Consider the following 13,413-nt stretch of genomic DNA (forward strand, 5'->3'; position numbering starts at 1 on the left):
TTTGCTTAATGCATCTTTTTCAAAACATCAAAGGATCTCTGCACATATTTCATAGAGATATTTTTCAGCATGATACTGTATGTGAGCATTAGCCATGTGACTCACTTTGACTTTAATGGAAACAATTGTGTTCAGTTCCCTCAAGCTGTGCTGAAAATTCTTCTCAAGCAGTCTCAAAAGTGTTAGTTTAGAAAAACAGTATTTGCCAGACTCAGGTGCCAAATCTGTGGAACAACTCAAACACCTGAGTACCAAAATAACCAAATTGTCCTTGTATAAGGTAAAGAAATTAACTTTTATGCCAAGTTTGAGTGGAACATGGAATAGAATTAATTTCAGCTTCTGAAATTTGGGGTTTAAAAGAGTGCCACCTGTATCTTAACTACAGAAGCAATGTAATAAAGTGTTGCTAGTGTGTCTGTAAGCAGCAAAAGCATGTAACTACACTTGTATGTTTTGCAGACAAAGGACTTGACAGATACCTTGATAGATAATATGTCGTCTTTGACCAGCCATTCCATCAGCAAACCTAAAGTTGCTTCTTCAAGTAGCTTCTCTTCTGTCCCATCTATGGGTGTTGGAATGGGATTTTTATCACCTGTTGACAGCACAAAGAGAAACATAGCAAATGGACTAAATACTAATATGGGATTTCAGACTTCTGGATTCAGCCTTGGGGCAGGTACTACAAACCAGAATTTCTTCAGTAGTCCAACTGCAACTGGAATGGCCAAGATGAACGTGGTACCAACTGCCAACATGCCAAACTACAGCCCTGTGAGTGCTACATCTGGAATCTCACAGCCGACACAACACAACAGATCCCCAGACTTGTCTGCTTTAGATAGTCTTTTTGGTCCTCAAAAACCCAAAGTTAGTATGAACCAATTGTCACAACAAAAACCAAACCAGTGGCTTACTCAATTTGTACCCCCTCAAGGTTCCCCGGGTGCAAGCAGTTCTGTTTTGGGACAACAGATGAACACTCTAGGACAACCTGGTTTTGGTATGCAGGGTAATCCTTTCTTTAACCCTCAGAACTTTGCACAGCCAACAAACACCATGACAAACAGCAGCTCAGCTAGCAATGACTTAAAAGATCTTTTTGGGTAAAATGTCTTGCTTTCTTTTTCAAAGATTGATACAATTTGAATGATGGGTAAGCTGATTAACATCTTTGTATGATTGGTAAAAATTTGACTTGGGGAAACTTTCCACCTAGCAAAATAAAGACTTGTACTGGAAAAAGATTTTGTTTTCAGGCTGACCTGGTAATGCAATAGAATCTCATAATTGTCAAGTTGTCTTATGTGATAAATAATCTTGTTCCTTTCCCCCCAACTTCAGGGTTTTAAGTCAGGATACATCAATCTGCGTACATCCATGCACAAAAGCAGAAGCTAAATATTTCATAATTGTTCAGAAATTTGTTCCAAATAGCTTTTGGATTTGTGTAGTGTTACTCCATAAATTGAACAAAAATGGTTAAGTTGTAATAAGCTAATTTATATTGTTTAGTGCCCCCACAATATCCAAGTCTCTGTTCAATGTGTGCTAAATCCTGATGTGGTGTGATTTGGATAGCCTAAATTTGGCTTGACCCTGAGTTGTACTATGACACACCATGGGATTACACTGCATCCAATTGTTTGGTTTTTTTAGCCATGTTGAATGAAAATGTCTCTAATCATGTATAAGAGACTAAGGTTTTGAAGGGAAATGTTTTGGCTTTCACTTTATCTTGTTAGAGAGTAAGAAGGATTAATACAGCAGTAGTGTTCAACAAGAGTAAAGTGATGATGGTGATCATTCTAATTCTCACTAAAACAGAATGGAGATTTTGGGAGTGAAATTGTGATATTAACTCCTAAGCAATATCCAGTTTAGGACACAGAAAAACACTGCTCCAATAGTCATGCTAGATTATAACTTGCTCCATGGTTTTTGATTCCCGATTTTCAGCACCACAGTAAGAGCCATGTACCATTTGATGTTAAGCCTTTCTAAATCCTGCTTAAAACATGGCGGGTAACTTAGTCAATCATGTATATTGTAAGTGAAATATTTCTGTGTTTTAGTGGCTAAGACGATCTGCCTCAAAATTGGATATAGTTTGCGTAGTTACATGGAAACATTTTGGGTCACTTAACATTTTCCATCTATATTAGAGGAGACTGAAGAGGACTGCTCAAAACTAGTGAAAAAGCAGTCTGCCATGATTGCCTTGATTTAAAATAAACAGTTACTCAGATTTTTTGCTGTCAAACTCTTATGAAGGACAAATGCATATGAAGTGAATTCTCAAGCAAAACTATAAGCACTAGATTTGGTGACTAGATAACTATTTTAAATCCTTTTAATGTATTGCTCCAAATTTAATAAAGTTCTCCAGAAAATTAAGCAGTAGTTTCTTCTGCTTCCAAACAGGTAGATGTTCAGCTTGCCCATGATAGAATCTCTGGTCTGACAGTTAACTACAGTTTGGTTTTTACTCTTTCCTAGGAAATTCAGGAACCTTCTTGTGTAATATTTAGAGGACTATTTAGAAGACTGGCTATTTTGAGAAGGAAAGAACTAGTTAACTTTTTTTTTTATAGAAAACTTGTACTTTATTTTTCAAAGCCTTTCGCTGATGAAATTGTTCTTTCATTTGCTGCTTAAGAAACCAAAGGGCCTTATGCTGTAAATGTGACTTGTATTTTGTTAAATTATATTTCCACAGTTTTAAGCAGTAAAAACGTTAACTGTATCTTTTTAAAAAAACCTGTGTATTATAACTACTGCCTTAGTCCTTTTGTTTTAAAATATCTGGGACCAGTGGGAAATTTTTTTTTTTTAAACGCACATTGTATGTGCTGTTATATTTTTGGTAGATATTGTAGGTTACATTGAATTAGCAGCATAATTTAAATGCGATACTAGGACTACTGAACGTTTTTGATACATATATGGTTAATGACATTCTATACTGTGGGTGATCCTAATGTCTTTTTTTATATAAATCAACTTGCACATCTGATTTCTGAGAGATGTACTTTATTAGGGCAATCTAAGGCAAGACTTTGAAGAATTACTTGAGTCTGCATTCTCCTGAATTATGTGGGAAATAAAACAGTGTTAAAAAATTACCACTGTTAATATAGTTTATTGTAAAATCTCATATCCATGGTAGAGATGCACTCAAGCCAAAAAATTCTAATCTGGATTTTGACCACTCCTGTGCTCGTGACCGTCCCACACATAGAGTTTGGGGGCATTCAGGGCATTAGGATTTTGGTTCAGCCTATTAGAGAGAGGGGACAGTTGCAAAATTTGGAATTTTGGGTCCATGGTTTTAGTTGGGCCAATCTCCAATTCAAAGTATAGGGTAGTTCTTTGTAAACTATTTTTATGCCCTGTAGGGTTTATTTTCGAGAGAGAGAGATTGTACCAGAGGTAATATACTGGATAAATGTTTGTCTGGCTTGAATAATTTGAAATTTTTTTGGTGCAACACTTTGGTGCAAAATTTTGTTTCCCTGTGAAATGAGGCATAGCTTCCAAAATCCCCAGAGTTCTATGCCTCCGCAATGCTTCTTGTGCTCTGTAACAGGGATTGTTTACGAAGCTGACTCTATCTCCAGTTGCTTTTGCTCACCCCCAAGCCACAATGATGGGTTGAACTGCAGACCGTAGTATAGCATGCAGTCTAAGTTAATAATACTAGATCAGCAATAACATATATATCTGGAATCCACAGAGGTATTAGGAAGGGATAGGGGAGAAATACAGAGACAATGTTACAGAAGATGGCCATGCCTCAGGCCTGCCATTTTCCTAATGAAGGAGGGACTTCCATGGTTCAAAGGTAAGTTGGGAAGATGGGTCACACCTATACTGCCCCTTCTTTATTTTCTGTATCTGCTTTTTTTTCTCTCTCTCTCTCCATGCATTTAGCCCTCAAATAGAATGGAAATTTGCTTTGAAATTGATATTAGCTCTAGGCAATGTGTAGAAAATATTCATATTTGTTTCACCAAAATAATCATGCACTGGTGTTGTGTTGCCTTGAACAATTAATCCAGGTTTTACATTTCTGCCCTTCACACTGAAATGAACTTAAAAAATATGTGCAAACATTGCGTGCATCAAGTACATTTGTTTATGTAACTCCCCAATCCTGCACTTAAATCTGTGCGATCAGACCTCCATTGACTGCAATAGAGTTCTGCATGGGTCTGGCTCTTAGGGTAGGTCTACACTTACCCGGTAGTTCGGCGGCGAGTGATCGAACTTCTGGGTTCGACTTAGCGCGTCTTGTCTGGACGCGATAAGTCGAACCAGGAAGTGCTCGCCGTCGACTGCGGTACTCCAGCTAGACGAGAGGAGTACCGCGGAGTCGACGGGGGAGCCTGCCTGCCGCGTGTGGACCGAGGTAAGTTCGAACTAAGGTACTTCGAACTTCAGCTATGTTATTCGCGTAGCTGAAGTTGCGTACCTTAGTTCGAATTAGGGGGTTAGTGTAGACCTGCCCTTAGTCGAGGATTGCAGTCCAGGTGTGTCGTAATTCATATTTGTTAGAACTGAAAACTGGACTGAATATATCAAAGCAAAAAAAGGATGAGGAAGCAAGTTTCCTTTTGATCCACTTCCCTGCCACTTTTTTAGTGTAAAAGACAAAATATAAACACTGGGGAAATATAAATGCATTTCCTCTGTGTGCGAGCATTAGTTGTCCTCCTGCTGTTCTGCCATACAGTATAAATTAGTGACTATAAGCCTATTCATAGGCTTCTGGTTCAGACCCTTTTGTACTCTGGAGAATTCTGTGAAAAACAAACAAAATCAGTAAAACAAATTAGCCTTTTAAATGGGGCCACCGTATTTAACGGCTTGAAGAACTTGCTCGACTAGGACTGGTAGAAAGTTTGCCTGGGCAAGTGAGCTGAGTGAGGGCCATGGAACTGCCGACTCCTTTCCTGGGAGGGAGGGAGCTGAGTAGCTCCTGAGCTGATATCTTTTTCTGGAATCCAAGAGTGGAGGTGGGGAACAGAGCTGCTGCTGCTTTTCCCCTAAGGATGGGGGTTATGGAGTGGAGCTGCCTATGTGGAAGACCAAGGACCTCTTGCATATGTAGAAGGGTAGTAGCATCAGAGGAGCCTTGCAAAAAGGTACTGAGCATCCATTATTGAAAAGGAGGGCAAATTTAACTGGGGGAGTGGGTAGGGTATCAGTTGACTATTGGGGGCACAGTTGGCTGTTGTGAGGGAGGGAAGATGTGGTAATGTGAACAAAACAGGTGTGTCCTTGGGTCTTGAGGGGTTTGACAGTACAGGTACTTTATACTGAGGCTCAGCAGGCTTGGTCTTTGGACAAATAGGTGTCAAATATTTCAATTTCTGTATTGAAACACAGTTTGTTTTTTTTCTTTAAAGTCTTGTCTTCCTAGCGACCTACACTGTTGTGACACATTATTTTGGAGCTTTCTTAAATACTGCATTTGTCTTTTTAAGTAAGAAATGAAAATATGGCAAGGGAAAGATGCATTTGCTGATGATTTTGTATCATACTTTGTACGTACGTGTATTTAGATGCCATGATACCACTTGTCTTGGTTACATTTCACAGTTAGATCAAAAATGAAATGTGAGAGTATAGATTGAAGTCAAATTTCACCCATCTTCCAGGTAAAAAAAGGATGATTTTCTTTCTCTGTGTTACGATTTGTGTGTGTAAATGTGTTTAGTATGCCAATATCTACCTGAATTGCAGAAGAAAGGGAATAGAGTTTCTTCCTAAAATAAGGTTATGAACACTTGATCTCAGTCTTGGACTTGAGAAGTAACTTCTTTGTGGGTGTTTTTGAGTTGATTGGCTTGTGCAGTTCAAGGTTAAAGAAATGCCCTGTAAAAATGTGTGTGTGTGTTTGTAACCCTGTGTCCATTTTATGTTTGTTCTCTGCAGTGTGAGATTCATTTTATTTACTGATCATTTCTGTTTTGAAACAGCTTTCCGGGTAAATTCTCCCAAACTATCTGGTTTGCAATGAGATTCTGCTTTGTACCTCTCATTCCAATAGGATTTGACTGATGTACAAGGAAGTCACATGAGACATTAGAGACTAGGATTAGTACCCCCAAGTCCCCTTAACGTTCCAGTCCTTGCAACAAAAATCAATAGAATAAATGGGTCCCTGATATTGAATTGGAAGTGGTTTGTTCTCATAAGTGCTAAAATTCAGGCAGTTCTAACCACTGTACAGATCTTCAGGCTTGAAGTTGTAAATCAAAACTGCTTTAATGTATTATAGTGAACTCGGGCCTTGGGCAGGATATTTAATAGAGTATTTGTTTACTTGTCTAATTGTACAGTCTGTATTTAGTGGCAGTTTTATGTTTAGACTGTAAAGCATTAAAATTCTCATGAAGTGTGTAAAGTGATGTTACTATAGTGTCAGCTGCGATTCACGATCAGCAGAACTGTCATAGCATGACATTGTATTTTGGTTTATTGGCCATCACAGTTCTTCAACAATAAATTTATTCTTGTATCAACTTTTAGATTGGTAATCTTAAAAAAATGTAAAATGCACAATGAGAGTTTAAAGAAATTCATACCACTTTGTACTGTGAATGAAAATGGTGTAGTTTTGAAATCTGAACGAGGTTGCTTACTAAAATAAATGAATTTTTCATATTTTCATGTTGGAAGTAAAAGTGAATATTTTTATTCCCAGCATTCCATAAAAGCAAGCAATGCTAACCTGTGTGGAAAACTTTAATTATCACACTTCTGTTTGCACTGCAATTGATCCAATAAGAAGGGCATAATACAACCACGGAATGATGATTAGTCCTGGATTCAGTTTTCCTTTAAGTGGTTGCTGCTGAGGCATCTGTGGATTTGGAGCACATGTTGCACACATGCACAGAATGGACATCATGAGATGCAGCAAAGAGCCAGAGAAGTTTCAAGAATCACAGCCAATCTTTGGAAAACATTCACGAATATTAAAACTTTAAAATTAGCATTTAATTTTTCTGTCTCCTCTCACCATCACTGTATATTAATAAGAGCCATATTCTGTCTTCCCAATGCAAAATTTCTATTGATATTGTTGCTCCTTTTGATCTGAGAAGGTAGCCAGGATTTGGGTCCTTGGGGGTTCTTTCTGTTATCAGGAGAAATTAATGAAAGTCCAGGTATTTGAGTATATTCTTTATAAATAACAGGATTGCACCAACAAAGTCCTGTTTCCCTAAACACAGCAGAAACAAATGAGCCCATTTGCTTGCTTACAATTCCAAGTCTCTTTCCAGCCAGCACACTGTCCAATAAAATCTCACTCAGTGGCTTCCTCCCAGGGCTTCTCTGGCTGTCTCCTGGCTTTTTCTGGTGGCTCTCTGCTTCTCATGTATACAATCCCTGGCTTTGCAATCAGCCCTCAGGAAAAACCTCTCTTCTCCTGTTGTTTAGGGATTGTCTACACATACAGTTGCAACCACTGCTGGTATATTGTGTTCAACTCTGATGTCCGCAATTCAAGAAGGATGTTAATAAATTGGATTAGAAAACATGCTTTGTAGAGACTCAGTAAATTCAATCTATTTAGCTTAACAAGGAGAAAGTTTAAGGGGTGACTTCATTACAGGTTATAAGTGCCTACATGGGGGAAACTACTTGATAATGGGGTCTTCAATCTATAACAATCCAATGGCTGGAAGTTGAAGCTAGACAAATTCAGATGGGAAATCAGCTGTAAATTTTTAAGTGAGGGTAATTAACCATTGCAACAATTTTCCAAGAATCATGGTGGACTCTCCATCACTCAGTTTTTAAATCGACATTAGATGTTTTTCTAAAGGATATGCTCTAGGAAGTATTTTGGAAAAGTTCTATGGCCTGTGTTATGCAGGCAATCAGACTACTCAGTGGTTCTCAAACTGTGGATAGTGTCCTTGTTTTAATGGAGTCTCCAAGACTGGTGTTAAACTTGCTGGGGCCAGGGACTCAAGCCCCAGCCCCACTACCCCAGGGCTTCAGCCCTGAGTGGCAGGGCTCAGGCTTTGATCCCTCTCCTGGGGTCATATAGTAATTTTCATTGTCAGAAGGGGGTCATGGTGCAATGAAGTTTGAGAACCCCTGGATTGATGATCATAATGGTCCCCTTCTGGCCTTGGAATCTACACCTAAATATTAGTTCTTCGAGTCCTTGCTCATGTCGATTCTATTCTAGGTGTGTGTGCACCCATGTGTGCAGTCTTAAGAGTTTTTTGCCTTTGTGGTATCCATATGGTTTGGCTGTGGCACCCTCTTGAGCGCCACGCTCATGCGTCAGTATATTAGGCACCGCCGGCCCTTCACCCTCTCAGTTCCTTCTTACCACCAGTGGTGGTTGGTCAGAGCACCTTTTCCCTTGGCTAGCAAGGTTTAGCGGTTCTTTCTATCTGGTCTTCAAGCCTTAGGGCCTTGTAAATAGTTTGATTATGTCTCATTATGCGCTTATCCAGCAGGCCCAAGACTATGCTGGCTTGGGTACAGCAGTTACAAGCCACGTGACCGTGAACTCTGAGCCCACCTTGAGGGATACTGCTTGTGAGTCACCTACAATGGAATAGACATGAGCAAGCACTCGAAGAAGAAAAAACGATTACCTACCTTTTGCATCTGTTGTTCTTTGAGATGTGTTGCTCATGTCCATTCCATTACCTGCCATCCTGCCCCTCTGTCGGAGTTACCAGCAAGAAGGAACTGAGAGGGTATAGGACTGGTGGCGCCTATTATATCGACACATGAGCGTGGCACTCGAGGGTGCCACAGCCGACCCTATGAATACTTCTAAAGCAAAAATCTCTGACTGTGCACATGGGCGTGTACACACCTAGAATGAAATGGACATGAGCAACACATCTCAAAGAACAACAGTTACAAAAGGTAGGTAACCGTTTTATCGACCTAGCTACATTGCTCAGGATGTGGAAAAATTTTGCACCCTGTGTGACTGAGTTTGGTCAAACTAATCCCCATTGTAGGTGCAGCTAGGTTGACAGAAGAATTTTTCCACTGACCTAACTAGCACGTATCTCAGAGGTGGATTTATGACAGCAATGGAAAGCCCCCTTCCCTGGTTGTTGTGTCTACACTACTGCGCTGTGGTGGCATAGCTGCAACTGTGCTGCTGTAATGCTTGTTGTGTAGACATTCCTACTGAATCAGAACCACTAGTGGGTGGTAAATGGGGTTATTCAGTAAAGCTCCTGATACATAGTAGGCATTGGCCATATAAAGAGCTATATGTTCTGGCCAAAATGATTCCCTTGATTTTTTTTTTTTTTTTTTTTTTTTGTAATCTTTGTAATTGAAGTATACTCTTATTAAATGCAGTTTCTGGGTTTTGTGTGCTCTCAATAATAGAGGACTTCTTTCACTGATGTCCCATGAAGGATGGATTGATTTAAATCACCAATTTTAATCTTGTTTGTAGTTAGATTTCTGAAGAATGGTTGATTCTTAATGATTGGTAACCATAAAAACTAAATTTGGTAGTTTTTGCTCACCAGAGGGATGCATTATAGCGAAGGGATAGCTCAGTGGTTTGAGCATTGGCCTGCTAAACCCAGGGTTATGAGTTCAATCCTTGAGGAGGCCATTTAGGAAACTGGGGTAAAAATCTGTCTGGGGATTGGTCCTGCTTTGAGCAGGGGGTTGAACTAGATGACCTCCTGAGGTCCCTTCCAACCCTATGATTCTATGATCTATTTATGTAAGCAATTATGTTTCTTAACATATTTATTCAAATTCCTAATTTTTACATTTATTATGTTAGGAGAATTACACATTTCTTATTTGCTAGATGAGTAATTTTTTATGCATGTTTTGTGTCCAGCTGCATTTGGATAGAAATTGGATTAAAATTAAAATGCACATAACAGTATTTCATAGATTTATTTAATAAAACTATGAAATACTATCTCAAATGCGCTGGATATATAATGGGGAGAAGTAAGTTTATTAAACCATGTTTTGCATTCAAAATTAATTGATTTATTAACCAAAGGAAATATTAACTGTAGTTCATTGAGCTAAGGAAATAATTGATTTTAAAAATCTGAGAGAATTTGGTTAGTTTACAACCAAAACTGAATTTTTTAGTGTGGGGTGTTTTGAATAACAAAAACACTTTGTTCAAGCTGAACAAAACATTTAGAACGTCACTTTTGAACTGACATTTCAAAATGTGAATTCAGTCATTTAATTTCAAAAATTTCCGAATCAAAAACTGTTTGTTTTGACATTTTCTGAAATTTTTGTTTTCTGTTCTTTGTGACAGAAACTATTTGCTGTGTTCAACTTGAATTTGTGAATAGTTTCAGTACTATTTGCTGAAAAATATTGCCTAGCTCTAGTAAAGTGAATGGTTTCTGGTCACCCTAACATTCAAGATTTTAGAACTAATAGATCTCATCATCTCCACCTCATTTTTATTCATAGATTGAAAGAGGAAAATAAGCTTTCCTGCCTTTTCAACTTCCTGATTGGTTTCTTAACTTCAAATGAATTAGGCCTGTCTACGCTGCATAGTTTTGTTGACAAAAGTCAGGTTTCATTGACAAAACAGTGGAGATATACACACACAATACTCCTCCTGCCACTTTAATGCTCCTGCTACGTCTACATAATAAACCACATCAACAAGCAGCATAGAGTTTTTTTTTGCGACAGAGTGATGCAGTGTCAATGTAGACACTACTAAGTGGTCTCCAGGAGACATCCCACAATACCCATCATGACCGCTCTGGTAAGCAGTTTCTACTCCCCTGCCCTGCAGCCAGGTACACAGGCATGTGCCCCTCCCACTTTAAAGCCCTGTGAATTTTTGAAATTCCACTTCCTGTTTGCTTGGCATGGACAGCTCACATTGCATCTTCCCAGCTGACCATGCCAATCTAGCTGTAGGAACTTCGAGCAGATTGCTCATTGCTTGGATGAGAAGGGGCCTGAAAGGGACATGCAGCAGTACTATGCTAAGCTCAAGGAGCTGAGGCAGGCATACCAGAAGACAAGGGAAGCCAACTGTCGCTCTGGTGTGGCATTGAAAACCTGCCACTTCTACAAGGAGCAGCACCCCATCCTCAGCAGTGACCCCCACCTACACCGCCAAGAGCACTGTGGATACTTCGGGGGGAGGGAGGGTCTGGAGGCAGTGGCCAGCAGAATCAACCCCGAGGACGAAGTGGTGAAAGAGGAGGTCGAGTTGGAGGAGGATGTGGGACAGGCGACGGTCTCGTCCAGTGGCATGGCAAGCCAGGACAACTTTTTGACTCCGGAGGGGTCTAGCCAGTGCCAGCAGTCTGTCTCTGGCATAACTGAAGCAGGAGAGGGGAGCTCTGGTAAGTATTCATTTTGCTTTGATAGTGCACGGTTGCATAAGGTAGCAGTGTCCTTTATTTTGTTTGCATGGTGCACGTCGGAGAAGAGATTGAAATTAACAACACTAGGTACTGTTTGCGTCTGCTTCACGTTCACGTGCAGCTACACAGTGGAGGCCCTTCAGAAAAATTTATTAATGCACACTGAACTCTTCCGAGAATCCTGGTAAGCAGTTTCTACTCCCCTGCCCTGCAGTCAGGTACACAGGCATGTGCCCCTCCCACTTTCCTAGAGATCTCTAGGAAACTTTCCTGCAGATACTCTCCAATCCTCTGCCAAAGGTTCCTTGGCAGAGCAGCTTTGTTTTTTCCCCCATTGTAGGAAACTGCCCCACCAATAAGCAATTACTTCTGCAGCAACCAAAGCAGCACACAAGTGAGCAGCATATGGACCTGGTCTGAAGCCGCACGCATGCAGGATATGCACCCTTGCATCTTCAGTTACCCTGACTAGTATGATTTCAGTTTTGATTACCCCGACTGTGGAAAACGGTGCCAGTATTCAGAATAGTGTCCCTAGGTGCTTGTACTGATCCCCTTTTGAAACCACCCAGACCCTTTGTCCTGTCTTGCACTGTCCACTCCCTACCCCCCAAGCCAAACTCACCATGTTTAGTGCTCTGGCCATGCTGCGTGCTTGCCAAGGGAAAAGTGAGCAAGAGGTGTGATTCAAGGCACACACAATACTGACTCTGTGTATTGTTTCTTTGGTTTCTGCAAATGTGCCCTTGAGGGCCAGCTCCGATACACCGGCAGAGCACCTCCGTCAGATAAGGAAGTGAATGAGGAGGAGTAAGGAGGACATATTTTGCAAAGTACTGTAATCGTCAGATCAGGTCAATTAGTGAGCATAGACCATGGAGAGAGAGAAACAAAAAACTAGAAATGGATAGCTAGGAGAGGAGACAGGGCCATGGGTGGATAATAAAGCTCATGGAAAACCAAACAGAGATGCTGAGGTCCCTGACTGCACTGCAGGTGGAATGCATACATGCTCGACTCCCCCTGTAGCCCATACAGAACTTCCTTTCTTGTGCTCCCCAAACTCCCCCCACACATTCCTCTCGTGTTCCTGGCCCATTGCAGTACCCTTTGCACTCACCCCAGGGACATTTTCCATAACAACTGGACTTACACACAGCTGTGAGAGCCTCACTTCAGCAAGTGCTGCTCACTGTCATGTCTCTTGTAAGAAATGTTAATCTGTGTATTGCTTTTTAATAAAAATTGTGTCTTATGAAGACAGTGAATCTTTATTGTGACCTATACAGGGTGGTTGCAACAGAAATTCATACACAGTGACAGTCGGCACATTTGCTGACTACAATTAATGCTCAGGCAGGAATCATTACAGTGGTCTTTCAATGTGGTAAGTAAACAATGTCTGACTCAATTCATTACAGAAAAACACATTATCATCATCATAGAATATGAGGGTTGGAAGGGGCCTCAGGAGGTCATCTAGTCCAACCCCCTGCTCAAAGCAGGACCAATCCCCAGACAGAGTTTTGCCCGAGATCCCTCAAGGATTGAACTTTCAACCCTGGGTTTAGCAGGCTAGTGCTCAAACCACTGAGCTATCCCTCATCCCTACTGGGGCTTATTGTCAAAATGCTGCTTCAAAGCCTCCCTGATTTGAATAAGCCCCCCCAACTGGCCCCCTCTAATAGCACTGGTGTCTGGCTGCTCAAAATCTCCCACCAGGCGACCGACCTCAATGCTCCACCCCTGGGGAAACTTTTTCCCCTTGGCTTCACAAATGTTGTGCAGAGCACAGCAGGCTGCTATGGCCATGGGAATATTTTCCTCACTGAGGTCTGACCTGCCAAAAAGGCAGTGCCCGTGACCCTTTAATCTGCCAAACACATTCTATGATCATTCTGCACCTGCTGAGCCTATTGTTGAAGCGCTCCTTGCTGCTGTCAAGGTTTCCAGAGTAAGGCTTCATGAGTAAGGCTTCATGTTTTAGTCACAGGTATTTTTAGTAAAAGTCATGGACAGGTCA

At 40.7% G+C, this 13,413-nt stretch overlaps 1 protein-coding gene across 1 annotated transcript in view; it reads left to right on the forward strand.

The window, feature by feature from the left end:
- Positions 1–4,291, forward strand: part of SCYL2 (SCY1 like pseudokinase 2) — a 58,892-nt gene extending 54,601 nt beyond the window's left edge. The window contains exon 18 of the mRNA XM_024199834.2: positions 463–4,291. Coding sequence (XP_024055602.2) covers positions 463–1,113 — 651 coding nt within the window. The 3' untranslated portion in view covers positions 1,114–4,291. The remainder of the gene's footprint in view (positions 1–462) is intronic.
- The last annotated feature ends 9,122 nt before the right edge of the window (positions 4,292–13,413 follow it).

Source organism: Terrapene carolina, unplaced genomic scaffold (assembly GCF_002925995.2).
Source record: "Terrapene carolina triunguis isolate 2854851 unplaced genomic scaffold, T_m_triunguis-2.0 Scaffold68, whole genome shotgun sequence".
NCBI lineage: Eukaryota > Metazoa > Chordata > Testudines > Emydidae > Terrapene > Terrapene triunguis.